General features: G+C 40.1%; 10 protein-coding genes across 10 annotated transcripts; 7 read left to right on the forward strand and 3 right to left on the reverse strand.

Moving 5' to 3' along the window:
- Positions 1–156: 156 nt before the first annotated feature.
- On the reverse strand, positions 157–817 carry CBG23257 (the record flags this gene model as incomplete). The annotated part of the gene is made up of 2 exons (XM_002636519.2): positions 157–356; positions 406–817. 2 exons carry the CDS (start codon positions 815–817, stop codon positions 157–159), a joined length of 612 nt encoding a protein of 203 aa, XP_002636565.2.
- Positions 818–979: 162 nt separating this feature from the next.
- On the forward strand, positions 980–1123 carry CBG27054 (the record flags this gene model as incomplete). Its single annotated transcript, XM_045237504.1, has 1 exon — positions 980–1123. The coding sequence occupies one exon, from the start codon at positions 980–982 to the stop codon at positions 1121–1123; it is 144 nt and encodes a 47-aa protein (XP_045100605.1).
- Positions 1124–1564: 441 nt separating this feature from the next.
- On the forward strand, positions 1565–3348 carry CBG23256 (the record flags this gene model as incomplete). Its single annotated transcript, XM_002636518.1, has 6 exons — positions 1565–1606; positions 1659–1769; positions 1821–1970; positions 2016–2816; positions 2864–3145; positions 3190–3348. 6 exons carry the CDS (start codon positions 1565–1567, stop codon positions 3346–3348), a joined length of 1545 nt encoding a protein of 514 aa, XP_002636564.1.
- Positions 3349–3725: 377 nt separating this feature from the next.
- On the forward strand, positions 3726–4842 carry Cbr-col-158 (the record flags this gene model as incomplete). The annotated part of the gene is made up of 3 exons (XM_002636517.1): positions 3726–3866; positions 3919–4665; positions 4720–4842. 3 exons carry the CDS (start codon positions 3726–3728, stop codon positions 4840–4842), a joined length of 1011 nt encoding a protein of 336 aa, XP_002636563.1.
- A 293-nt stretch (positions 4843–5135) lies between these two features.
- Positions 5136–11936, reverse strand: CBG23254 (the record flags this gene model as incomplete). The annotated part of the gene is made up of 6 exons (XM_045237505.1): positions 5136–5216; positions 5264–5430; positions 8047–8080; positions 8377–8522; positions 11554–11681; positions 11881–11936. The coding sequence occupies 6 exons, from the start codon at positions 11934–11936 to the stop codon at positions 5136–5138; spliced, it is 612 nt and encodes a 203-aa protein (XP_045097804.1).
- On the forward strand, positions 9243–10863 carry CBG23253 (the record flags this gene model as incomplete). Its single annotated transcript, XM_002636515.1, has 8 exons — positions 9243–9413; positions 9456–9548; positions 9592–9747; positions 9901–10320; positions 10365–10484; positions 10529–10663; positions 10710–10763; positions 10849–10863. 8 exons carry the CDS (start codon positions 9243–9245, stop codon positions 10861–10863), a joined length of 1164 nt encoding a protein of 387 aa, XP_002636561.1.
- Positions 11937–12664: 728 nt separating the features above from the next.
- Positions 12665–13854, forward strand: CBG23251 (the record flags this gene model as incomplete). The annotated part of the gene is made up of 5 exons (XM_002636514.2): positions 12665–12742; positions 12963–13085; positions 13138–13379; positions 13428–13489; positions 13694–13854. 5 exons carry the CDS (start codon positions 12665–12667, stop codon positions 13852–13854), a joined length of 666 nt encoding a protein of 221 aa, XP_002636560.2.
- Positions 13855–13969: 115 nt separating this feature from the next.
- On the reverse strand, positions 13970–19376 carry Cbr-nphp-4 (the record flags this gene model as incomplete). The annotated part of the gene is given in 12 exon segments (XM_045237506.1): positions 13970–14078; positions 14096–14756; positions 14799–15191; positions 16134–16404; positions 16452–16632; positions 16681–17550; positions 17597–17733; positions 18351–18774; positions 18822–18897; positions 18950–19031; positions 19076–19204; positions 19251–19376. The coding sequence occupies 12 exon segments, from the start codon at positions 19374–19376 to the stop codon at positions 13970–13972; spliced, it is 3459 nt and encodes a 1152-aa protein (XP_045097805.1).
- On the forward strand, positions 15357–16054 carry CBG23250 (the record flags this gene model as incomplete). Its single annotated transcript, XM_002636513.1, has 2 exons — positions 15357–15691; positions 15742–16054. The coding sequence occupies 2 exons, from the start codon at positions 15357–15359 to the stop codon at positions 16052–16054; spliced, it is 648 nt and encodes a 215-aa protein (XP_002636559.1).
- A 1983-nt stretch (positions 19377–21359) lies between the features above and the next one.
- Cbr-hmp-1 lies at positions 21360–25581 on the forward strand (the record flags this gene model as incomplete). The annotated part of the gene is made up of 9 exons (XM_002636511.1): positions 21360–21639; positions 21691–21788; positions 21837–22292; positions 22340–22546; positions 22828–23358; positions 23406–24233; positions 24292–24432; positions 25308–25396; positions 25458–25581. 9 exons carry the CDS (start codon positions 21360–21362, stop codon positions 25579–25581), a joined length of 2754 nt encoding a protein of 917 aa, XP_002636557.1.
- Positions 25582–27073: the final 1492 nt, after the last annotated feature.

The following is a 27073-nucleotide window of genomic DNA, read 5'->3' on the forward strand; positions in this document are numbered from 1 at the left end:
AATTTTCTCCGATTTTCTCCGAAATTTCAGCGAGGTTAGTTCATTCTCCGCGGTTTTGAGAAATTTTCTCCATTTCTCCGAATTTTTCTACATTTTGGTGAATAACCCCAATATTGAACACTAAAACTATAACTAAATAACGAAATGGATTATGTTTCAATGTAGATGCTGGGGTCCTTCGGAAATTTTCTTCGGCGCTCTGAGCTCCATTTCTTTTAGAGATCCATTATAAACACGTGGTGGAGTAGATGATGGTTTCACTGTATCAATTACGTAAGCGAGAAGAGCAGCTTGAATCCCGGCGTTGCATGAGGTGACAACAGGTTGATTTTCGACGTAGCCGTTTTTAGTGAGCCCTGAAAATGACCACTGAGAAGGCTTAAACAAATTCTACCAGTAACGTACATGATTTAATTTCCTCTTCACTTTTCAGGGTTCCTTCTTTTGTCAGCAGTTCGGAACTTGGCAAATTTTTAAAGCCAGCGATCCGACAGCCGTTCACCATATAAGGATCAAGTCCAGTGTCCTGTGTTCCTTCAAACTGGGCTCGTATTCTGCTATCAAGGAAATTGATTTCAGACGTTTTTTCAATATACTGCTTCTCTTCTCCTTCTTTTTTAGCATCCAATTCTTGGAAAGTGATTACAAATTTCTTGAATTCATCCTCAGCTTTCCAGTTTCCAACTGGTAGTTTCACATCTTCAGTCGATACATCAAATCCATGCCTCTTCCATGAGTCGAATCCACCATCTACGAGCGAGATGTTCTCATGGCCATAGGATTTGAAAATCCAAGCAACCTTGGATGCAAAAAGCATTCCTCCGAAAGCCCCTTTTCCATAAAAAACAAAGTGTTCCTTGTTGTTGAGACCAACCATTTGCGCATATTTTTCAAAGAGATCTGCACGATACTGTTGGAATCTCTGATATCTTGATGGATATGTTGCGATATCTAGATCAATGTGTACTGCTTCAGGAATATGGCCAGCATGATACAACCTGCGACTTCTGAAACATCTTCAGTTGTAAAGATTTTTTCATTAGAAAATAGAAAACTGAATAAATTCCTGCAGAGTTCCAAACATGAAGCACTCACGGACTTGATTCTGCCATCAGTGTCTTAAATTCTCCATATCCTTCTTGTTCGAATTCTTTCCAATCAGATCTTGCAGACACAGCGTAAGAACAGTCGATGAGCCGAACCCCTTCCTTGTTGATGATTCCTTTTTTGAGAAGATTGTTAACAGATCCAACATCAATGATCTTCTTCAGACTCATTCTGCAATGTTTTAATTTTATTTTAATAAACTGATGTTTTCGCATTATTTGAGGTATGAGAAGATTAGCCATAAGAATAAAAAAAACAGTTCCAAACTCGAAACATCTCTCGAAACTGCTGAAATTGATACCGAAATGTCATGAATCAAAATGTTCGCAAAAGTTCTCTGCAAAATTGTCTGCTCTCTCTGCGTTCCGCACACTCTTTTCTCACACAACGGGGCGCGGTTACAAAATTGCAATTTTGATGATTTTTCGTCATTTTCAGTTAATTTCAGCCCGGTGTTATGATTTTCAAAAAATTACAAGCTTTAAAGCCGTTCACAAAAGTAAGTATTTTCTCGAGAATAAAATTAATTACTGAACTTCCATTTTTTGTAGGTTCTACTAGTAGGGACTGGTACAGGAGCTGGATACACTGCACACACTGTAGATTCCCCTGAAGATCTGAGGCAACTGGGAATATTTCGATTTGGAAGAGCTGCAAAGACAGTGAGTAGTCAGAAGTTCTGACTTCTAGTATTAGCCTTCATCTAATTTCAGGTGGGAAAAATTGTTGTAGACTACAAAACCTCTTTGAGAGGACTTCCTGCACCATCAGAAGGATACGATGATGCAATACAAAAGTGTCACCAGAGAAGCGCTGAACGTCTTCTGGAACTAGCATGTGCAAATGGTGGAGTATTCATTAAGGTGAGTCTATTCATGATTTTATTCTTATTTGGAGACCTTTTTCAGGTTGGACAGCATATTTCTGGAATGGAATATCTGATACCACCCGAGTACACACAAACACTGAGTGTTCTGACTTCTCAAGCTCCACAAGCGTCTAAGGAAGATGTCGTTTATGTGGTAGAAACCGAATTGAACGCCAAAGTAGACGACATCTTCTCGGAATTCTCGGATAAACCAGTTGGTGCTGCCAGTCTGGCCCAAGTTCACATAGCCAAGCTGAAAACAACAGGAGAAACAGTCGCAGTAAAAGTTCAACACAAACGAGTTTACAAAAACAGTAGGACGGATGTCAATACGATGGAACTACTTGTCAGTGTTGCCGATGCAGTGTTTCCCGAATTTCGACTTATGTGGCTTGTAGATGAAATAAAAAAGAATCTTCCGAATGAATTGGATTTTCTACATGAAGCAAAAAATGCAGATGAAGCGGCAAGACGATTTAAGCATCTCAAGTTTTTACGAATTCCAAAAATCAATTACGATCTGACCACAAAGCGAGTGCTCACAATGGAATTTTGTGAAGGAGCTCATGTAGATGATGTCGAGTATCTTAAAAAGCATAAAATTGATCCTCACGATGTCTGCGTTAAAATAGGAAGAACGATTTCTGAAATGATCTTCCTACAAGGATACTTGCATTCTGATCCACATCCAGGAAATGTTCTCATCAACAGCAAGGGAAATGGAAATTATGAGATTATTTTTTTGGATCATGGTTTATACTTGAATATCAGTGATCATATCAGGAGACTCTATTCCGATTTGTGGCTGGCTATTCTTAAACCAGATCTCCAAGAGATTCGTGTAAGTTGATAACACTGCTCAGCCGATATGTTGATTTTTCTTTTTAGAAAGTCGCTAGCCAAATGGGAGTCGGAGAGCTGTATGGTCTATTCGCATGCATGGTTACTCGTCGTTCTTGGAAATCAGTAACAGGAGGAATCGGAAAATCGAAAATGAATGAGAGCGAAAAAGACGAGCTTCGAATGTATGCGTCCTCTTTAATACCACAAATCAGTGAAGTCTTGGCTCGAATGCCGAGGGAAATGCTTTTGATTTTGAAGACCAACGATTTGATGCGAAATATTGAGCATAAATTAGGAGTTTTCGGATCAAGTGACTGTCATTTAGAAGTTCGTTTATGTTCCTCAAATCATTTCTAAGTTCATATTTACAGATGTCCAGATGCGTCATTCGAAGCTCCCATCAACTTGCGATCCGACGAACCGACAGTCGTCTTCAAAAGCTTCGAATCGGTTTCAAGATGTATTGGTCTCTATTTAAGATCTTCGTATATCAATACTATCTTCGTTTTGTTAACTCTAGTTCGTTGTAGATATATGTTTGATTCCTAACCACCTCGATTGTAGTCTGTGATGTTATTAGTATTCTAGGATTTATCGCATTTACTTGTCTTTTGCTCATCTGTACCCGGGTCCTCAATCCCTCAGTGCCTCCCCGCCTAAATAAAAGACTCACACCTCAAGATTGAAGTATACTATCCAACCGAATGTGATCGCCTCTCCAGTTGAAAGTGATAAGAATGATAATATGAATTAGGATATTTCTTGTGTTCTCCTACAAGCCTTATCACAAGAGAGACATGACCAGTTGTATGTGGTAACCTAATTGCCGCCTTTCTATGCGAAACCAGTTGTCATTTGACTGGTATAAAAAGGAAGAAGACAGTCGGATACAACAGAGTCGACTCGAATGAGCGTCACTAAAGCGACCGCCGGGGCTTTGTGCCTCTCCTCGGCCACTCTCATCCTTTCGCTTTATGCAATCTTCTCCATTTATTCTGATGTTCAATCCATTTGGTCGCAACTCGATCAGGAGATGGATCAGTTCAAGGTAATCGATTTATTTCAATGTACACATCCATTTAACGATGAAACTCATCTAGGTGACAACTGATGACCTCTGGACTCAAATGCTCGGATTGGGAGCCGCCACCGTTTCCAACCGTCAACGCCGTCAAGGCAAGGAACAATACGGAGGATACGAGGCTCAAGGAGTCAATCCAGGACCAACATGTTCTTGCAACTCTGGAAACGGACAGGGAGATGATGCCCTCGGAACCGGAGGATGCCCAGCTGGACCACCAGGACCAGGAGGATCCCCAGGACCAGACGGAATTCCAGGAGTCGATGGACAAGACGGATTCCCAGGAGAGAACGCTGAGGACGCACAGAATGCTCCATTCAATGGATGCATCACATGCGCACCAGGCAAACCAGGAGCACCAGGAGAGCGTGGAAAGCCAGGACTCCGTGGAATGCGTGGACCACGTGGAACTCCAGGATCACCAGGATCCGATGGATATCCAGGTCGCCCAGGAGAGATGGGACCACCAGGAGCACCAGGAGACGATGGAAAGCCAGGAGCCAATGGAGAGAAGGGACAAGATGTCGAGCAACCAACGCCAAGAAAGGGACCACGAGGACCACCAGGAGATTCTGGACACCCAGGACCAGAAGGAGACGCCGGAAAGGATGGACCAGTTGGAGCACCAGGAGCCCCAGGACCAGACGGAATCAACGGATTCCAAGGACCAGGTGGACCACCAGGAGAGGAAGGAAAGCCGGGAGTCGATGGAAAGATCGGAGACGATGCCGCTTACTGCCCATGCCCAGACAGAAACGCTCCAAAGGTAATTGGCTACTACTCTAGTTGAAAGAACAATTCTAGAACTTCCTCATTTCAGGAGAACTACGCTTCTGCCCCATCACACAACCCATCCAATGCTCCAGGAGCCAGCTACTCTGCCGGTACCGGTGGATACTCCGGAGGCACCGGACACGCCCAAAACAGCTACGGAAAGAAGTAAAAGCGAGACACTGCATCTTGCTGATTCTTCACTTCTTTCTTCTTCTTTTTCACTTTTCACATTCACATTGTTATTCTTTTTCATTTATTCAAAACACGAGCATCTTTCAAAAATCGAGCATCAGCGGGTTTGAGTCGAGCCTTCAAGCGGTTGAGTCGTCATTTCATTTCGAGCCAAAAGAGTCATACAATAAAGAATTTTTTATTCGCTTTCATTCGATTTTTTTGAGTACAGTACAAACCGGAATAGAAATATGACAAATTATAAAAAAACTATTTGAAAAATTTTGAGATCTATGAAGCTTCAAAGTCTAAAGTCAGGGAATATGCTTCTTCCTGAACATACGTCTCAGCATCCGAAATGTAGAGAAGTGTCTGAAAAACGGAGAATTCTTTAGATTTCAAATAGAAATAAGACCTACTTCAATATTCTGATGATGATGGGAATTTCTGACAAAGAACATCTCACACGGAAGTTTACCCATTGGGGGAACCGACATCAATTGATCGGTGATTTTCACAATTCCGGATGAGATGTTGTGATACGGAACGTTTTTGGAAGACCGTATGGGTTTCGAATAGCGATTTTCTGAAAATTTGTGTTTGGTATAAAGCAAAGAGTTCAGTCACGGAAAGGGTCATAAACCCAAACAAAGTCAGAATGTTCTCAAAATTTCAATGAAAAACTACGTATAGGTCACGAAAATAGTTAGAGTTGAAAAAAAAGGGAAAACCTTGGAAGTTTTCAACTGTATCAAAGAAAAAAAGGCGCTATATGAGTTGAGGGGTGCCACTCAATTTTTCAATTTTTACGCGATTTTTTCACTTTTTGCGTGACATTTTTTATTTTTTAAAAGTGTTGAGTGGCCGGATTTCTTTTTTACAAATTTCCAGAAAAATAATATTTTCGTGAAAATTTTATATTTTACGTGAATTTTTTGAAAGGTTTTTTCGATTTTTTGATACATATTCACCTACAAATTTACCCCCTGAAAGTTATATTTGCAGTGGCCAAAAAATAGGCTCAGCCCTTAAAAAGCAGACCTAAAAAACATGCTTAGAAAAAAAGTCCCCTAGAAGTCAAGTCAGCCCTCAAAAAGTAGGCTCAGCCCTCAAAAAGTAGGCTCAGCCCTCAAAAAGTAGGCTCAGCCCTCGAAAAGTAGGCTCAGCCCTCGAAAAGTAGGCTCAGCCCTCGAAAAGTAGGCTCAGTCCTCAAAAAGTAGGCTCAGTCCTTAGAAAGCAGACCTCAAAAACAGGCTTAGAAAAAAAGTCCCCTAGAAGTCAAGTCAGCCCTAAAAAAGTAGGCTCAGCCCTCAAAAAGTAGGCTCAGCCCTCAAAAAGTAGGCTCAGCCCTCGAAAAGTAGGCTCAGCCCTCGAAAAGTAGGCTCAGTCCTCAAAAAGTAGGCTCAGTCCTTAGAAAGCAGACCTCAAAAACAGGCTTAGAAAAAAAGTCCCCTAGAAGTCAAGTCAGCCCTAAAAAAGTAGGCTCAGCCCTCAAAAAGTAGGCTCAGCCCTCAAAAAGTAGGCTCAGCCCTCGAAAAGTAGGCTCAGTCCTCAAAAAGTAGGCTCAGTCCTTAGAAAGCAGACCTCAAAAACAGGCTTAGAAAAAAAGTCCCCTAGAAGTCAAGTCAGCCCTAAAAAAGTAGGCTCAGCCCTCAAAAAGTAGGCTCAGCCCTCGAAAAGTAGGCTCAGTCCTCAAAAAGTAGGCTCAGCCCTCGAAAAGTAGGCTCAGTCCTCAAAAAGTAGGCTCAGTCCTTAGAAAGCAGACCTCAAAAACAGGCTTAGAAAAAAAGTCCCCTAAAAGTCAAGTCAGCCCTAAAAAAGTAGGCTCAGCCCTCAAAAAGTAGGCTCAGCCCTCAAAAAGTAGGCTCAGCCCTCGAAAAGTAGGCTCAGTCCTCAAAAAGTAGGCTCAGTCCTTAGAAAGCAGACCTCAAAAACAGGCTTAGAAAAAAAGTCCCCTAGAAGTCAAGTCAGCCCTAAAAAAGTAGGCTCAGCCCTCAAAAAGTAGGCTCAGCCCTCGAAAAGTAGGCTCAGTCCTCAAAAAGTAGGCTCAGCCCTCGAAAAGTAGGCTCAGTCCTCAAAAAGTAGGCTCAGTCCTTAGAAAGCAGACCTCAAAAACAGGCTTAGAAAAAAAGTCCCCTAAAAGTCAAGTCAGCCCTAAAAAAGTAGGCTCAGCCCTCAAAAAGTAGGCTCAGCCCTCAAAAAGTAGGCTCAGCCCTCAAAAAGTAGGCTCAGCCCTCGAAAAGTAGGCTCAGTCCTCAAAAAGTAGGCTCAGTCCTTAGAAAGCAGACCTCAAAAACAGGCTTAGAAAAAAAGTCCCCTAGAAGTCAAGTCAGCCCTAAAAAAGTAGGCTCAGCCCTCAAAAAGTAGGCTCAGCCCTCGAAAAGTAGGCTCAGTCCTCAAAAAGTAGGCTCAGCCCTCGAAAAGTAGGCTCAGTCCTCAAAAAGTAGGCTCAGTCCTTAGAAAGCAGACCTCAAAAACAGGCTTAGAAAAAAAGTCCCCTAAAAGTCAAGTCAGCCCTAAAAAAGTAGGCTCAGCCCTCAAAAAGTAGGCTCAGCCCTCAAAAAGTAGGCTCAGCCCTCGAAAAGTAGGCTCAGTCCTCAAAAAGTAGGCTCAGTCCTTAGAAAGCAGACCTCAAAAACAGGCTTAGAAAAAAAGTCCCCTAGAAGTCAAGTCAGCCCTAAAAAAGTAGGCTCAGCCCTCAAAAAGTAGGCTCAGCCCTCGAAAAGTAGGCTCAGTCCTCAAAAAGTAGGCTCAGTCCTTAGAAAGCAGACCTCAAAAACAGGCTTAGAAAAAAAGTCCCCTAGAAGTCAAGTCAGCCCTAAAAAAGTAGGCTCAGCCCTCAAAAAGTAGGCTCAGCCCTCGAAAAGTAGGCTCAGTCCTCAAAAAGTAGGCTCAGTCATTAGAAAGCAGACCTCAAAAACAGGCTTAGAAAAAAAGTCCCCTAGAAGTCAAGTCAGCCCTAAAAAAGTAGGCTCAAAAGTCGGCAAAAAGTAGTTTTGCGCGGAAGTTCAATTTACGTAAAAAAAGAATTCTGAAAAAAATATGGTTAAAAAAAGTGAAAAAAATTGACGTCAAAAATTAGTTTTTTTTTTTCAAAAAAAAAAACGTCGAAAAAATTTCCGGAAAAGCAATATTTTTAAAAATGTGGAATGTCACGCGAGTGTGGAAAAAATGGCGTAAAAATCAAAATTTTGAGTGGCACCCCTCAACTCATATAGCCCCGAAAAAAGTGAGGTCTGGAAAATTCTTTAGTTCACTGTTTACCGTAACACACTCTCATAGAAGGCCATTTGAACAGCCAACTTATCAAACACTTATGATATGACGACAAACATTTAATCGGTTGATAACTTTTTGGCATCTTTTACAGAAACAGAGAGAAAAATTGGTTCAAAATTAAAAAATGAGGGCCCTTCCATTAAAGGTTTTACGGTAATTGGAGTCCCCTTCTAACAGAGCTTTCACGGTAGTATAGGTTTTTCTACAGTAATCCCAATTTTGTAATTAAACTGCTAAAATCCCACAAACTTACTCTTCGAACGGCTTCATCGGTCGCTGGAATATTCATGATATACTTTTGAGTTATCCGTGGTGCTTCAGATTTTCCAAAAACCAGAAAACCTCTTTCCAGCTTCAACGTATTACTATTAACGACAGCAACGACAAACTTCTTTGTTCCTGAAATAAAATATTTTGAGGTTATAAAATGGATGGGTGGGAGGAGAAGGTTTTGGGTTAATCGGATGAGGCAAAACAGTGGTAGGGTTTCATGAATTTGTCATGAATTCTGGATTCTTCACAGCTGAATGGTTTTCCGGTTTGCACGTGGAAGAATGCGGTCTAATTTTGCAACTATACTCTGCACTTTACGTTCATTTTTTTTGGCTCTGATGTGGGCAAATACAAAAGAATTAGATGAAAAATAAGACGATTAAAAAGCACCAAGAACCCACAAGTCTTTCTAGAGAACAATCATATGTATTATAAGTACTATGTTACAGTAGTAATTCTCTAAAACTTTTTTTGGTTTCCATGAGTTTCGTATTATCATTTTTCACTTCCGGGCCGTTTTTTTTCCGAACTTTGAAAACCTGTTTCCATACTTATCGAAAATGTATTTTATTGTTTTCCGTGGGAGGCTATTCACAACTGATAATAAAATTGATAATTGGCTCCGCCCTCTTTTTCTGAAATTTAAACAGACGGACTTTTGCTCTATTTCGGAACAGACGCGTCTCAATTTCTCTGACGACGTCAGCGTCAATCCGAGTTTCCGTCATTAGATGAGCGTGCGATTCTTGTATGTAACTCGATAGAGGCACATGAGAACTCGCGAGTCTCCTTTTTTTGAATCTTTTCCCGGTATTCCCACTTTTTGGTTTTCTTTTTGCAGGAGGAATGATCAAACTATTGCTGCTCTTTGCCATTCTCTCATCTATTGAAACTCGACGGTTAGAATTTGTTCAAGCACTTTGGAGGCATGGAGATCGGGCTCCACTCCATCTACCGTATCCCAATGATTTATATACCGAAAAGTCATGGTCCAGAGGATGGGGACAGTTGACATCAGTGAGTTTTAGTTACTGAAGATTTTTTCTCAATTTTTTTCAGGTTGGAATGCAACAACTTCACGAGCTGGGAGAGTTTTTCAGACATCAATACGTAGACACAGGTTTCATTCCAGCTAACTTTTCTGTGAAAGAGGTAGCTCTCATTCACACAATTCTGATGATTTTTTTCTGCTTAGGTATACCTCCGTTCATCAGATTCTGATCGTGCTCTAGTCTCCGCGCAAGCATTTCTTTACGGTTTGTATCCTGCTGCTGGAGGCTATCAATGGAGCGCAGATACTGATTGGCAACCTCTTCCAGTACATGCTTCAACTCCAGGACAACCTGATCTGGTAGGCTTCCCTCCAATGTACAGTTGTTCTCATGATTGCTTATCTCTGATGCGTCAGAGTAAAGCAAAAGATTAGAAGCCTATTTACGTAAGAAGAACTGATAAAGTTATTTCCGGAGGAGTACATAATCAGAGACTACAATAACTTCTTCAGGTGTGCAAGCCAACTGCCATCAAATGCGCTCGTCATGAAACGCTTGTTAATCAAGGCGATCAAGAATCAAAAGCGATTTACGATGTGAAATACGCCGATTTCTTCAGCGAACTATCCCAAACCACTGGATTCAAAAACTGTTCTTATCTAGATATCAACGGACTTTTTGATGTTCAGAGGGAGCTGATTCATAACATGACTGCCAAACAACCAGCCTGGGTGTCCCAAACTTGGAGTCAATACAATAACAGATCATCCATGGACATTATAACAGAGATGAGAACAACTCGAATGATGAATTTGTTCAATTCCGAGGAGAAAGGAAAACTTCAAGGAGGATCAGTTCTCAATAATTGGATTCAGAATGCAGTGGCAGTTAGTGAGAGCAGAAATGATCAAAGGATGTTATTGTACTCTTCGGTATAACCCCTATTTTTAATCACAAATTTCAATCTCACTTTCAGCACGATGGCGTTCTTCTGGCTCTTCTGAACGCGTTCCGAGCATCAAATGACATGATGGTGCCGTATGCAGCTGCTCTAATCATGCATGTATACTCTGATAATGGAAAATACTATTCTGAAGTTAGAGAACTTCCAATTTCTGAAATTCAATCAATCAATTTCAGCTCTACTACCGAAATGACACAACTACTGATCCATATCGAATTCCCCTTTCTCGTTGTCCGGATCCTTGTGAAGTTTCTCAATTGGCAATTGCATTTGACAACATGACCGTCTCAGATCTTTCAGAAATGATGACTGTGAGTTGGATGTTTAGGAAAATGAACTAAAAATAAAAGTTTTCAGTTATGCGGAACGCCTCTCAAAGAGTGTGGATCATCATCTTCCAGTTTCAGTTTAGTTAGTTATTTGGCGCTTTTGAGTTTTCTTTCATTCTTGTTGTTATCTCAATAAAATTGAACCCTTCCGTACTTTAAATTTTTAGAAAACTGGTTTCTAATGCCGCGTTCAAAGTTTTCAAATCTGGGATTTCTGGGTCAAGAAATCAATCCTAAGCGGATCCCGAAGATTTCCAATTCGTAGAGTTGAAACCTGTATGTATGACCGTACCCCCCTAGAGCATTTTACGAATTAAAAACAATTTTTACTCCTCGCAAAAATTTTTGGGAAGTCTCGGCGTGCTAGGGGTGTAATTATTTAGACTGTTCGAATAGGAAATCTCGAGGATCTGGTCGCCACTTTGGTACTCTGATCCCAGAAATACCATATTTAGCATACTTGTGAAATTTCGGCCCGGCCCGGCCCGCCCGGGCCGGGCCGAGAGAAAATTTTCAGGGCCCGGCAGAAAAAAAACAAAATTTTTGAAAAATGAATTTAAACAGCCGCCATTTTTGTCAAAGCGATAAACACCGCGAATGCGGAATTTCGGAGCATCGTATTTAAACTCGAAGAAAAAAAACACTGAATACCTTTTTTCGAAACAATGATTCAACTTTTCGCTCAAGATTTTGAAGTTCGCGGTAAACTTCCGGGCCGACCGGGCCGGGCTGACCGGGCCTCCGGGCCGGGCCGGGCCGGTGAAATTCGTGTTTCGGCCCGGCCCTTCACAAGTATGATATTTAGGAACTTGGAACGCGGCATAATTTCGTAATAGTGTAACCTGTGGTCCACAGTGTCCATAATAACCTACCAATGAAGTTTGGAGTGAAATCGATCGTGGCCGTAGGCGTCCTTACAGTAAGCACTGATTCCACCACTTTCATACATCCAGAGGCAGTGTACACTTTCAGCAAATCATCCGGCACACCATCGTGTTCACTAAAAAAAGTAACGACTAATAGATAAAAACGAACGTAATTTCTCCCCCAATCTGTATTTGTTGTTCATCTATTTCTGTTTTTGTATGTGTTGTTTTCTACAGAATCTCTTTGGCATCTCAAGAGCTCAGTAGAAAAAGAAACCAGGTGTTGGAATCCAAGCGTTTTTATTTTTGTTTTCTTCTCTTTCTCGATCCCGCGGGAGGACCAAACAACTGGCACATCCTCCTCCGCCTTCGCAAAAGATTTCGAGCATCGAGGAGAGTTTAGGAAGAGATAAAGAAAAAACGAAGAAGGGACAAGGGAGCACACGCATCTGCCATTCAGACCGACTCAGGCGCCTGCCAGATGGTTTCCAGGTTTAGTTTCTTTTTTTTTTCATTTTTGAGAAGTTTCTAATTCTAACACTACTAAAGAAGGCGCGCTAGGAACTTCAGAATAATTTCTTGCCAATTCTATCTAACAATATAGTTTTATCCTTTTTAAAATTTAGATGTGAAGCTAAATCAGTAATCATATGAAATTCTGAAACCTATTTTGTTACCGTTCGATCAACTTCTTCTAAAAATTACAAAAACTATAAAATCAGCCCACGACTGAATTAGGAGAGTTCCCTAAAATCCTGTATCTGAAATTCAGTCACAGAAAAATTCTACCTGACTGATTTCCAATCAAAACTTTCAAGTATTTCTTCCAAGAGCTTCCGATGATCCGTCGGCAGTCCATCGACGGCCCGCCGGTTCTCCTTCGGCTGCCAACTAGCAGTCATTCGTCAGTTTGCGCCTTGTAGCAATTTGTGTCAATTTCTAATTTCAATTAAATTACTATTACAGTTTTTACGGTACTTCAAAATATAACGGAAGAGAGCTTCCAACTATAGCTGGAAGCTACGTATATCCTAAGATTTTAAACCAATTATGGTACACTTTTAATTCGTTTAACCTAATTATCTTTCTTATTAACTTGAGTTTTCCCAATTACAGTATGACCGACTACGCGTTGGTGCGCTCTCGTAGCGCCATGGTTCGTGCTCGCTCGGTTGAACCAACTTCTCGTCTCTACGTAAGTCCCAAAAAACTCAGACGACCTCCAATTATCTCACCAAACTGATCAAAAACCTTTTCTTTCTCTTCTCTCTCTCTCTCTCCCAATAATATTACACTACTTTCAACATTATTGACTCTCATCTAACTCATCATCTCGGGGGATCATTTAGCACCAAGAGGGGGCGACAGGCATCACGTGTGAAAATAACAACAACAAATGCCAACTTTTTTTCTAGGTCACCCGCACTTCGTCGGTTCCAGACTTGACTGCCCACTTCCGTCATTCGGACAAGTACCGTCCACAATGGCACACCGTCTGGCAATCGACTCCATACCGCTGGCGTCGTGATTGGGACTTGGTTAGTAGGAAAAAACAAAGGAAGCTCAGATGTTCTGATTAGAAATTTTCAGTACGACGACTACTGGTACGACAAGTACTACTACTTCTCTCCACTCTACCGTAGTACCTACACTCCAAGCAGAAGATACTACTACAGCGACTACCTTCCAAACCCATACTACTGGAACAACTATGGATCTTACTGGACTCGCTACAAGGGATACTGGTATGACTACGACTACCCATCCTACTACCGTCGTTATACCAGCCCAGCATTCAATCGCTATTTGAACTATACCTATTCTCCGTACAGGTAGGAATTAGGATTTTAGTTTTTTTTTTTTTTATTCTGAAATTTCAGATCCTACTTGATGGACTCGTTGAGCACTTCTCTCTCCCGCGGTCTCTCAATGTACAAGGCAGGTTTGTACTGGTATTGACCGCTGTCTAAGGTAGTGTAGAGACAGGGCAGTGCCCCATTTATTATCCGACAATGCCCTGATTCTGTTTTAGAACAATTTGGCTGTTTACGGTACTACTAATCCTTTCTCGCCGCTCTATCTCTACACTAGATATTAATGTGAGCCATTTTATGATACCGTTTCACCCATTCATTTATACTTGCAGGTCTAATCAACCACACTACTCTTGATGCTTACTGGCTAACTCCAAAGTACTGGGATCGTCGTTTCAAAGATTGGCGAGAGCTTTATTGCTCTACCAAAGACTGTTATCTTCCAACTACGTACGATCGAAAGACCCGTCAGTACTTTGCACAGTGGGCTTGAGGAGTGGGTGTGGCTTCTAGTGTCTAGATTCTGCGATCGACTCTTCTCTTGTATACATTAAAAAACGAACTTTAATTCCCTCATTTTAATAAATACTTCAAACTTTTATAAGATCTTACCTTCTTCTATGTACCAAAAGATGTAGTCGGGTGGTTTGACCAACAATACTTCGAACATCAACATTGAAAAATGGGAGAATAGTTACTTTCCATGTAGCCAGAAGTCTGAAAACCACATTCACTTTTCAATCAAATAAACAGAAACCAGCCTAGTCTGATAATGATCCGTATACATCATCAACAAAAATGTTCTTCGATCGTTGGTATCTCCAGAATACGTTGTGAATCCGATGATCTGTTGGAGTGTTGCATTCCGAATAGACACTTTCACAGATGGATCCGAACACCTAACCGAATTCACTCTTCTATCTCTAGCCATGGGCGGAAGCAATAATTGTTTTTCCCAGTTTCCCGAAGTCTCACAAATGAATGTAACAGCGTGTTGGAGTAGGTAACTTCTTCGATGAATATGAAGATCCAAAATAGAAAGAGGCTCATTTGTATCCCACCTTCGGAAAACGACTTTTGTCGAGTACATACTAAAATGGTCACTAGGGAAATAGAAGGCGTCGTAGATGAACGGAACGAAGAGCACGTCTCCTGGTTGCAGATAGATTTCGATTCGTTCTTTAGTTTCTCTCATCATATCCTTCTCGAAAGGCGTATTTATTTTGTTGATTGTTCTGAAAAACTTCCATTCTTCTTCGTCAAAAACTGGTCGGAGGGCAGTATCATCAAACTCAATGGTGCAGTTGATTGGTTCGAAATGTGGATTTTCTAGTGGGAACTCGAAAAATACTTTTTCTCCGAATGATGGATTGATTTGGTGACATGTTGTGATTCCTAAAAAATGAGTTTTTTGGTAAATCTAAAAATGGACTATACCTTTGAAAACAGCTTCTAGAAGTTTCGCTGGTTTACTTTCATACCGAAGCTTCTTGTAAGCTGCCAGCTCTTCTTCAAATATGAATTTCTGCGCTGCTCCTTTGTTATCCGACAATTCGAATCCTTCTTTCAATTCATTCCATTGTCGGATTTTCTCCAAACTATTCTCAGCGAACAACTGTTCATGTCTCTGTTGAATATCCAATCTCTGAGCTGCCAAAAAGCGATCCAGCCCAATTCCGCTGTTTCCTGGTAGCGGTTTTGCGTGCACTCGGTACGAATGTGGTCCTTCTTCATTCAACCGGTTCGACGCTGACGTCAGTCGACGGACAACTGTACCACGTTGCGAGTTGATGTTGCTTCTGATGGTAGACACAGATGTGGAGGAGGGATCTGCAAGTTTTTGACATATTAATGATTTGGATAAGGTGATAAGCAAACATGTGCAAACAAGACGTGCGCAGGATCTGCCGGAAGGCTTCCGGCACCCGAAAGTTGTATAAATAGGACGCACGCGGTGAGAAGTTCTATCAGTTCCAATAACTTTTCATTCTCATCATGCAATCCTCTATTCGCTTTTCTCTAGGACTCATTTCTATCCTTGGCTTTGCCTACTTGGCTCAAGCTCATCCATTGAGTTCTAGAGAAACAGTTAAATCTGCTGAATCCACCGAAGTGGCTATACCTGGTTCTCATGAAAGTGTGGAAACTAAAGAAGTTGCTCTCCCAGAAGAAGGAAAAACTACTGCTATTGATACTCTTGGAAAACCGAATGGAAGAGTGAAACGTCAAGGAGGAGGATGCGGATGTTGTGGATGTGGATGTGGATGCGGATGCTGCTGTTGCCGCCCACGTTGTTGTTGCTGTTGCAGAAGATGTTGCACTTGTTGCAGGTAAGCTTTTGTACATAGTATTCCTGTATCTCTATCCCAAACCTTTTGAGAACTTGCTGCTGTACCCGCTGCTGCACTTGTTGCCGCCCATGCTGCTGTGGATGCGGATGCGGATGTGGATGCTGTGGTTGCGGGGGAGGAGGACGTAAGCGTCGTTCTCTCCAAACTCTCAAGATCAAGCTCGCCGAGAAGGTCCATAGAGAAGCTAGACAAATTGAACAAGTCCCAGAAGATATTGCTCCAGTTGAGACTGCTGAGAACATCGAGACTCCAGAAACTGAGAACAAGCCAGAAGAAGTGGAGACAGCTACCGAGTGGCCAGAGCCAGTATACGAGCTTGTTACTGAGACTTGGGCTCACTAACTTTGTTTCTAATTTATCTAATTCTTCTATTTATTTTTCTAATTTAATAAATATTTTGATTTGATTTCAAACAGCTCACCGTTTCCTGATGGTAATCCTATATTAGCCACTCTCAAATAGAGCACAGATCCTGCTTTGGATCCCGCATCTAATGAGGTATCCACTACTGGACATTGTATAAACAACTGAACTGCTTCCCTTCCTCTTCGATACAAATTCCGAAGTGGTACGATAGTCGATCCCAGGTGAATCAAAGAATCTGAATCCCAGACATCAATACAAGAATGTCCAGATGCCAGGAAATCCAAAAAATCCAATTTGCTTTCTTCTCCTTCAATTACGTACTTTGCCTGAAATAAAAACTTTTTGAGATTTAAATATCTAGAATTAAGGTTACAATGAATCCAGGTGGAGCTGACTCGTCTTCAGCTCCATTTTTGTCAAGTTTTTTGAGAAGATTCGGTTCTCCTTTTTCCATTGTTTCCAGCAGCATTGATTCAGTTGTTATTTCAGGAAACCGGTAAAAGTTGATAGTGAAGAATACTTTTTTGGATGGCACAGCATCAAGAGATATCAGTCTAAAATTGAATTTCGATAAAGATGGAAATCAGTTTTAAAAAACGTACTGTTTGAAAGCCACGAACTGAAAATATATATGTGCATTATCCAATCTATCCAGCCTTTCTCTTCTCATATCAATCAGGGATTTTGAAGTGACATCGTCAGTACTTGGGGATTCTCCATTTCTATCTCTTAGTTGAACGAAATTCAACCTCGCAAACATAGAATGAACTGAACGATGGAAGTTGGAAGTTCTCATATCTTCAAACGGAATTTTATAGACTGAAGTCAATGGTAGAGATTCTTCTACTGCCTTTTTGGCAACCACAATTTCTTCAATAGGAATTTCCGTTGGTTCTTCTATGAATCTATCCAATTCTTCGTTGATTGATTTCAATTCATCTATTGAAGAAGTTGATCTTCCAGTATCAACAAGAGCAGGGAATCTCTCAGGAGGCACGGAACTCTTGGGCGTTTCTATCTGCGCTCTACTTCCTTTTGATCTACTCGAGTGGACATTTTCAGTGGATCTGGATGTTGGAACTCTTGCAGAATCTGATCTTCTGGGCGTTGGAGTATTATGAACACTTCTTCCATTTTCATAGAATTTGAAATCCACAAAAATTTCCAATTTCTCACTCAACGGTTTCAACGAATCTGGTTGATTCAGAACATTCTTGTAGCAAAGGACACCTTCGGGATTTGGTCGGGGACCTCCAACGAAGCTAACCCGCGTCTCAACTTCTTTTCCAGTGTATGTATCATCGGAGAACGGAGTCCAAGCTGCCCAACCAATCAGTATCGTTTGATTTAGGCTCTGGTTATCCTCGCGATGAAATGTGTACTCCAGAAGAAATATGATAGCCATTCGAGGATCAGCGTAGAGATTTCGAAGTGCTAATCGTGGGTTTCCAGTGGCTTGGAATACCAGTTGCCTGGAAGTTTAATTATTTGTATAGGTTTTGATAGAAAATTACTCACTCTCCCCAGTTTGATGATTTTCCGAAATCAATAGGTTTCTTTCGAGATCTTAAAGTTCCATTAGAACTTGCATTGATGATTTCTAGATCAACTGTGAATGGTTCCGTGACATACGAGTATCCATTATGAACTCCAATCTGAAGTAATTTTTTATTGGTTTTGAAAAAACAACTGTAAAATATGTACCGTATTTGCTTTAATAGAAGCCCAACCCATATGTGCACTTTGACTTCAATTATCTGGTTTTCTATGAGAGATATCGAAAAAATTGTGAACTGATAAAACGTTAGTAATATTACGATAAATAATTTACCAATTGACAGGTTTTTGATAATTTTTATGGCAATCGAGATAATTAAGCTCAAAATGCACATATGCACCTATTTCAATTCAGAAATCGAAAAAAATTGACATTTTATGAAATATAGGATTTCCAGACTTTTAAATTCAGAATTTCCGAATACTAAACTTCCAAAATTTTATGGTTTTTGGGTTCCAAACTCTGAAAATTAAAAAAGTGTTTTTTTTCAATTTTCGAATTTTTGGATTTCCAGAATTCTTCGAAAATGTTTTTTCTAGTCATGACCTAATTTTTCTAGGTCATGACCCGATTTTTTCTAGGTCATGACCTGATTTTTTCTAGGTCATGACCCAATTTTTTCTAGGTCATGACCCAATTTTTTCTAGGTCATGGCCCAATTTTTTCTAGGTATGGCTTATACCAGGGAAAAATAATACGGTATTTAAACCTCACCTTTAATTTTCTGTCCATAATAACTGCTTTCGGTTTGTGATTTCCTCCATCTTTTAGTGCCCATTCTCTTTCAATATCATTCGTTATTTGTCTTTCCAATTCTGGCACATTATTCTTGAATTGAATTGCTATTGCATCAATTGCTGCTGGAATTGTTGGCATTTCTTTTGGAGTACTCAACCATTCATCTGAAAAATATTGGAATACGATTTTTAAAAAATCGAAACAATTACCATCCGAGCAGTCTTTCAGGATTCCAGGTATCAAATCTTTGTCACAGACAATACAAAATTCGGGGATTGTTTGGAAGAAAAATGGGGGCATTTCATGGATATTGTAGCTGCATTCTACATTTCCGACTGGTTTCAGAACAGCTTCTTTATCAAATATTAATAGTTTTGGAGTTCCACCGAAAATTTCAACTCTGAAAAAAACCCTCGGAATTTCAATAATGCCTCTTCAAAGACTTACGATCTGTTCTCTGATATTTCCACTGCTCTTTTCTTTTCCACACTTGTAGAAAACCATCCAACACTCACAGCTGGACCTAAATCTATACAAATCTCTGGTTAAAGACTTCTACAGAAAAAACAACTTACTAATGTGTTCGTTTCCTTCTTCAACGAACTCAATTATCAGAAGAAGATCCCTATCATTGATTTCTGAATAGAAGTAAAGTGTCTGAAAATGTTTATGAATTTCCACATAATTTATTTGATTCCAACCTCATTAAAAATACAAGTTGAGTCTCGTTCCGCCCGTTTCCATTCAGTCCTGCACTGTCTTCCAAACATTTGCGACGTCTTCGTGTCGAATAAGAAGGCGCTAATCTGGTATCGTAAGTTCTCGGTCACCTGCAGAAACATTTGGAAAAACTTATTCAACTTGTTTCATATAAACCTGGGCGGATTTTAACTTTGAAATGTACATTGAATAACATGACGTCTTCTTTCCTATCGAACCACTCCGCTTCATTTCAACTGGCCGATTCGCCAGAAACAACGAATACCAGTCGTTGACCGACATTCTACGAGACTTCGATACCACAAATTTTAGAATCCTCGGCTAGTTTCTAGACGATTAATAGATAGAAACTAAAAACAAAAAATAGTGATATGAGAAAGAAGGCGTAGGAACAAGAAAACTGAAGAGAGTAGAAGAGAAGAAATGGGCGAGAAAAGGGGGAAAGCGAGTCTTGGTTGCCATGGAAATGTATTTCCCCAGCTGCTCGACGTAAATGGAATGCCCTCTGGATTACGTTGAATGCAGTAATTAGAGGTGAGAGAGGGAGACGAGAGGTGAAGGAAGTGATGAAGAAATAGGAAATGAGAAGTGTTCGATGGACGAAGAGTAATCTGAATAACAATTCCCGCACTTCCTCTAATAGAAGCACCCCCAAACCGTTAACTCTGAGCTGAATTCTCCCGATTTCTTTGAAAGATATTAGAAACTTGTCAATTGATAAAGTATTAATCATAATATCACCAATATTTTATTAGTTGACACATTTCTGATATCTTTCACAGGAATCGAGATGATTGAGCTCACAGTGGACGGTTTGGGCGGGCTTCTATTAAAACAAGTACGGTAATCAACTATTGTATTTTCTGAATCTATCAAATAATATGTTTCTACATTACACTCTTTTTTTTAAATTCCATTTTGCGGAACACATAAGACCTTTGTTTATGGGTCGTTTAAGATTTTAATTGCGGTCATAAAGTTATTTTACACAGACAGCGCCCTATGATTCTCCACCTTCAAGGAATTTCTAACATTCTTTCTGTCAAAAAGTTTACAACCAGCTGCTCAGTGCAAAGTGTGACTCAAAACTTTACGATGACTCAGTTCCTACTTTTTTTTTTCAATTTCAGATGTTTCATTCTCGAGAAATGTTCATTCCATCCCGAAGGACATGAAGAAGATGCCCTGTTTATGAGTGACTGTTTCCTCATATTGTTCAGAATTATCCCCCGAAATCTCCGAATAAAGGGAGAAGACGTCAAAACAAAAGGGAAACTTTTTTGTTGTCCCTCCTTATTCTGCCCCTTTCTATCTTCTCCTTTTCCCATAAAAGTCCTTCATTTCCGGGGCACACTCTCACACGCTGCTGTTGCCCCAACACAGCCATACGTACCCAATTTTATAATCCATGGGAGTCGGGCAAACAAACTCAATTCGTCCTCTTCCTTCTCCTTTTGCCCCATCTGTCGAGGCTGCTCATCCCGAATAGGACCGTCCCTACATCCGTCCGTCCCATCGCCTGCGTCTCCTTAACCTCCATTGACCAGTGTCCTTGCCTCTTCGTCCTCTATTCCCGCCGCTCGTCCGTTCTTACCCTTCTCTCCGCTCACTCATCACCCGCTGACTGACCAACCGGCCGATCGACCGAATCATCGTTTCTTTCCGTGTTTTCCGTCTCTTCATATTTCACAGTCTCTTCCGCACCGGTTGATGATGCGTCATCATCTGCATCGTTTTCACCATACCCATATTCGCCCCCTTCGCATCGCAAATACTTTTTCAAATACCTCAAGTTTGCATTTTATGACTTTTCGGCTTTTCAATTTTTTGGAATTTCAGTTTTTTTTTTTCAAATTGGCAGAATTTGTTTCGTTCAAAGAAAGACTATTCGAAATATATTAGTTTAATTTGAACCTAATTGAGCAAAATGTTTCTACTCTTCAGTAAACATATGTTTTAAATTTGATTTTACAAAGTATCTTCCGGAAATCTTTCCTGTTTTTTTTTTTTTGAAAGAAACCGTATGAGAATTTAAAGGAACATCGTTTATTGGTTGGTAAGTTCCAGCGAAATTAGAGTTTCGAGGATGCGTCTTTGAAATTTATACGGCTTTTTAATTGAAAAAATCGGAATATTCAATTTTCAAAGCCGTTTCTCGCGCTTTTACTTACTTCTTTTCTGATTTGCCAGATACGAAATCTCTTTACCGATTCTTTTTGAACGATTTTCTGTTAATTACCTTCGTTCAATGTTCTAATTTTCAGAATGCACGCCAATGGCGACACTGAAATAAACTTCAATAGGATTCGGTCCAAAGCCGTGCTGAAACAAGTCACTCAGATGATCAATGAAGTGACAAATATAACAGAGACGTTTCCATTGGCACAAGGACAAACCGCAGAAGGACTCGTTGATACAGTTGATGCGGCTCTTGTGAATTTTCTTGAAAGCGGACATTTTGTTGTTTCAAAATGCCCAATCGCCAATAAAGACCCCCGTTCCATCGAGGCATTGCGAGAAGCTCTCCGATTTGTGCAAGATAAAGGTAATCAATCCATTTGAGATCGACAAATAAAATGTTTATGTAAAATTTCAGGTCAAATCATGGTGCAACGAAGCAGAGATTTTGTTAGAGATTCAACGTCCACGGAAAAACGGAAAGTTGCAACTTTATCAGGAAGAAGTCTGCTTGTTGTGAGTATTGAATAGCTTTTTTCAAAAACTAAATTTTCAAATGTTCAGGCCGTTGCCGAGTTCCTGATTCTCGCTGATTCGATCGATGTGAAAACAATTGTTGATAAAGTCGATGAGCTTCGTGATACAGTACACAGAATGCTCGAAGCTGATTCCAAAATTGAAGTAGATGAGCAATACAAAATTCTCGTCTCTTTAATTGAAGAACTCGACATTACTGTTCGGCGGAGAGCAGTTGATTTGGTGAAACCAAATCAGCGAGATGATTTATTGGCTGCTCGATCTGCCCTTCGCCAGATTGCTCCACTATTGTTTACATCTCAAAGAACTTTCGTACGGCATCCAGAACACGAAGAAGCTCAGAAAAATCGAGCTTACACTGCGAAAGAAATGAACTCGGCATTGAATGCTCTAGAAGCTGTTCTCAACGGACAACAACCTGAAATCATATTCTCAGAGTATGGAAGAATTGGAGATTTGATCGACAAAATTGAAACGTTCCAAGTGAGTTTTTTGTGAGAAAAAGGGTATCTGATTTATATGTTTTCTAGAATAAAATCGAATTGGAAAGGCCAGGAGACTATAAAGGACATCTGACACGTCGAGAGCTGGAAGGACTTGTGGAAGAAATCGTTAGCGGATCTGCATCGATCGCTGATTCTGGAAGTACTCGTGACACACGAAAACAGAAGATCGTCGACGAATGCAACAATTTGAGACAAGCACTTCAAGACTTGTTATCCGAGTACGAGAAATCTGTAAGTTTTCTTTTCCATTTTTAATATTTCTAATCTTTGGGAGTTGAGTTAACCCAGTTGACCCTAACAAGCAGAATCTAAAAAAGCGCATCCTTTTTTCACAAAAGGACGATTTGGACGGTGTGAACAAACAACAAACAATCGTGTGTTCTTTCAAGTGTGGCGCCTCGTCTCTTTGGGCGAGAACAACTGTTTTTATTTGTTAAAGAGACTTGACCTCAAGTCGATTTTTTTCTAAAGAAAAGGATTCCGGTACAGACATCATCACTACTTTTTTCCAGGTTGGACAGAGGCAATTCACGGATGATATACCTCTTGGAATCGCTCAAGTTCACAAAAGAACAAAAGATCTTCGACGACACCTTCGCCGTGCAATTGTGGATCATATCAGTGATGCTTTCCTCGACACCCGAACTCCTTTAATTCTACTAATCGAGTCCGCGAAAGAAGGTCATGAAGAGAACACAAAGTATCGCGCACAAATGTTCCAAGAGCATGCCAACGAGATCGTAGAAGTCGCCCGGTTTTCTTGTCAACTTTCTGCTGATAAGGAGGGAATCAGTGTGATTCAACTTACGGCTTCTCAACTTGAACGACTCGCTCCGCAAGTTTCACAATCAGCTCTATTGCTGTGCGCCGAGCCATCTTCGAAACAAGCTCAAGAAAATATGGAATCTTATAAAAATATGTGGTTCGAGAAAGTTGGTCTCCTCACGACTGCGCTGGACAACATCACAACTTTGGACGATTTTCTCGCTGTCAGTGAGGCTCATATTGTTGAAGACTGTGAGAGAGGAATAAAGGGTATTCTGGTGAGTAAATTAATTTTAAAATAGATCTGAATGTTGTCTTCGTTCAGGAAAACGCCTCAACACCGGAAGATAATGCAGCCAATTGTGGAGTCGTAGATTGCGCGGCTGGATCGATTCGTGGACGAGCACTCAGAGTCTGCGATGTTGTGGACGCAGAAATGGATTTCCTTCGAAATTCGGAATACACAGAAACCGTCAAACAAGCCGTTAAAATTCTCCGTACTCAACGAGTGGATGAGTTCGCAGAACGTGCCAGCAATTTGGCTTATCGGCAAGAAGCGACCGGTCTCACTTGGGATGCCGATCAGAAGGATAATGAAATGAATGAATTTATAAACGCATGCACTTTGGTACACGACGCTGTGAAGGATATTCGACATGCTCTTCTGATGAATCGTAGCATGAACGATGTTGATTCTGATGTAGAATACGAGGTTGAAGGTACGAATGCTGGAAATTCAGACGCCAACCGAACGATACCAGAACAAGAAAATCAGCAAAATTTGATGAGACGTTTACCAGAGGAAGAGAAACAGAAGATCCAGGCTCAAATCGACATCTTCAGAGTCACACAAAATCGGTTCGAGAGAGAAGTTGCAAAGTGGGATGAAACTGGAAATGATATTATAACACTGGCAAACAATATGTGCAAGATTATGATGAGTATGACAGAGTTCACCAGAGGATGCGGTCCACTGAAGACAACGATGGATGTCATTCGGGCGGCTCAAGAAATCTCATTGAATGGTTCTAAACTGAATGTGTTGGCCAAGCAGATTTCAGATGCAAGTGTAGATTCGAGAACGAAAGAAGACTTGCTTTCATATTTACCAAAGATCACTTTGTATTGCCAACAATTGAATATTTGTAGTAAGGTAAGGTTTTTAAAATGAAATTTCTTGAAACTAAAATTTTATAAAACTTTTCTTTCAGGTGAAAGCTGATATAACCCAAATTGGAAATGAGATGGTTGTTTCTGCATTGGATTCGGCCATGTCTCTCATTCAAACTGCTCGAAATCTTCTGGATACTGTTGTTCAGACAGTCAAAGCCGCATATATTGCCAGTACTAAGGTTTGTGTGGGGATAAAATACAGAGAGATCTAGGACTAGTTATAAATTACTCATGTATAGTGTGCTCAACGAGAACGAGCTCGTGTCGAAACTGCGATGGCACTCGGTGCCACTCACAGTGCCATTGATTTTGACAGTCCGACGGATGGATCCGGTGAGAAAAAATATATATTGTGTGGTTTTTTTTCAACGTTGTTTTTGAAACGAAGAGAAAATTATGAGAAGAAGCATGTGAATATTCTAAATTCTCATTTTCTATTTTTAGGGCTGACAGAGATATGCTTTCAGCATGTAAAAATTCCAATCTATCGATCAAGGTTTACTAGAATCATATTTGAAAGTTTCATTAAACGAAAAACCGTAAAACTTGTATTATAAGGGTCCCCTAAATGTTAACTTTGAGCCAATTTATCTCGGCTCCTGTCAAAGATATTAAAACGATGTCAACTGATAAATTGTTTATCATAACATCAGAAGTGTTTTTGTCAGTTGACACATTCAGATATTTTGCATAAGAAGCGAGGTAATTGAGCTCAAACTTATCGGTGTGGGGGCCTTTCTAATACAGGTGTCAAGGTTATCGGATATACTAATTTAATAAAGTTCATAATTCATAATTATCCATATTTTACAAAACTTTGCGATCCTATTCCCAAAAAACATTCCTGGCTTGATTTCTTTGAACAAAATTGGAAAAATTCTATAACAAATGTTCCATTCCAAAACAACAATTAAAAATTTAATAATTTCTGAATGTCTTCAAATTTGTCGTTATGTTCCTTGTTTTCCTGTTTATCAATGTTGATTGCAGTTGGTTTTATGCTCCAGTGCCTGAATCGTTTCCTCTGATTTTTTCCAAACGTTCTTTTGTTCAGATCGGACGTAAGCTGAACATCGAATGGCGAATGGCTCCTCCAAAGAAGCAGCCACTAGTTCGACCACAGAAAAACAGTGCTATCATTAGGTAATTTTTTTATAACCAACTTTCCCTCCTAGAATAATTCTAAGCCCACGAAAAGTTTCAGACGGGCATCCGAACGAAGACCTCTGCAACCAGCCAAAGTGCTCGCCGAATTTACGCGTAACGATATCGAATCGGGTGACTTTGAACTGAATAACCAGAAACGAAGAGTTAACGGTTATTCCTAAATATAGTATATCTACTTCAGTTTTATCTTATCTACTCCCAGTCGTATTTTTCTTACCAATCAACATTTTCTACCCCGATTCTTTTGCTCTCCTTTTTTTGATCGCCAACCCCTCATTTAGAAATCTCTATTTTTGTACTTTTTATGTATTCTTTCAAATTGCCTTATTATATATTCTTGTTAATTCTGGAATCACTTCCTCTTCCTTCTATAATCATAATCTGAACTGTTGAAAAATCAGGTATCATTTTATTTGCATTTGCTATTTGCACTCATCTCCCCTCACAACGACTTTTTTGTATGATTCTGATTTCTGAATGTCTTGATCTATACAGAACATTTTCAAACCATATGAACTCAATTCCTCTTTTTTCTGTCGAATTACCGGAAACCCCCTATAGACAACAATTCAAGTTTATTTTGATTTTTCAATTCTTTTCCTAGTCCCCGCTCTTATCACACATGGGGGGAAGAAAACGATAAGATGGCTGCTTACGTAATTCAATACAAAATCAGATGGCTTGTCGCCCACTCGTTATAAGAAACCACGTGGGGTAGAGCAGTTGCCCTTTGTACATTTGGCTCATGATTGATAGGAGTTTATAGGAAAAAAAAGAAACGGAAATTCAAAGATCAATGAAACAGGAAACAATTTAGAGAGATTCGATTTTGCTCTGTAGATTTGAAATCCTGGATTCCCATTTTGAAGCTAATTCTCGAGAGAAAAATTGGGTTTTTTTCTTCAACTTTTTGCAACATTTTTAGACCTTTTTAGGTTTTTCAATTATTTTTGGTCATTCTTTTTTGATTTTTCCGAATTTTTCGTCTGAAATTTGACAGGATGGGGTTCGCGAAGATTACTGTAGAAAACCTTCAATTTTCTAGTTGTTTTTGCAAACACAATCACGCCAAAATGCAGACAGGAAATTTGCAAAAAAAAATACTACAAAAGGAAATAAGTTCTCTACAGTGATCTACAGTTATCTTCACGCAAACAGTTCCATCAAATTTCAAAAAAAAAACCAAGAAACCTGAGAAAACAGCGACAAAAATCTGAATCAGTTACTCGTACTTTGCATAATCTGAAGATCTGTACCATCATCATCCCAGAAACTGAAAATTGGAATACGTTCCCTGCAAAAGTTTTCAGGACCTTTTCGCATAAAGGACACATGACACATCATCGAAAAGCCATGTGAAAAAGTAGTCCGGTGAGTGAATAATTCATTGAAAATAGCACAACCAACGGAAAACGGCACATAGCTGTCATTGTCAGCCAGCAAGTCTCCAAAACCACAGTGGTCCCCTGCTCTTTTCGGTGAAAAAGAGCTGCGACACCGAGAAAATGTATATTCTTTTTTGACTTTTGAGAGTGGAAGAGACTAAAGTCCCTGGAGAATATATTGGAAAAGAACATGCAAATTGGGTGAGGGAGAAGAAGTTGGAGGACCATTGAATTCAGACGATGTTCATAAAAAGTGATGTATAGTTGC

The sequence above is a fragment of the Caenorhabditis briggsae genome, assembly GCF_000004555.2.
Source record: "Caenorhabditis briggsae complete genome, chrV, whole genome shotgun sequence".
NCBI lineage: Eukaryota > Metazoa > Nematoda > Chromadorea > Rhabditida > Rhabditidae > Caenorhabditis > Caenorhabditis briggsae.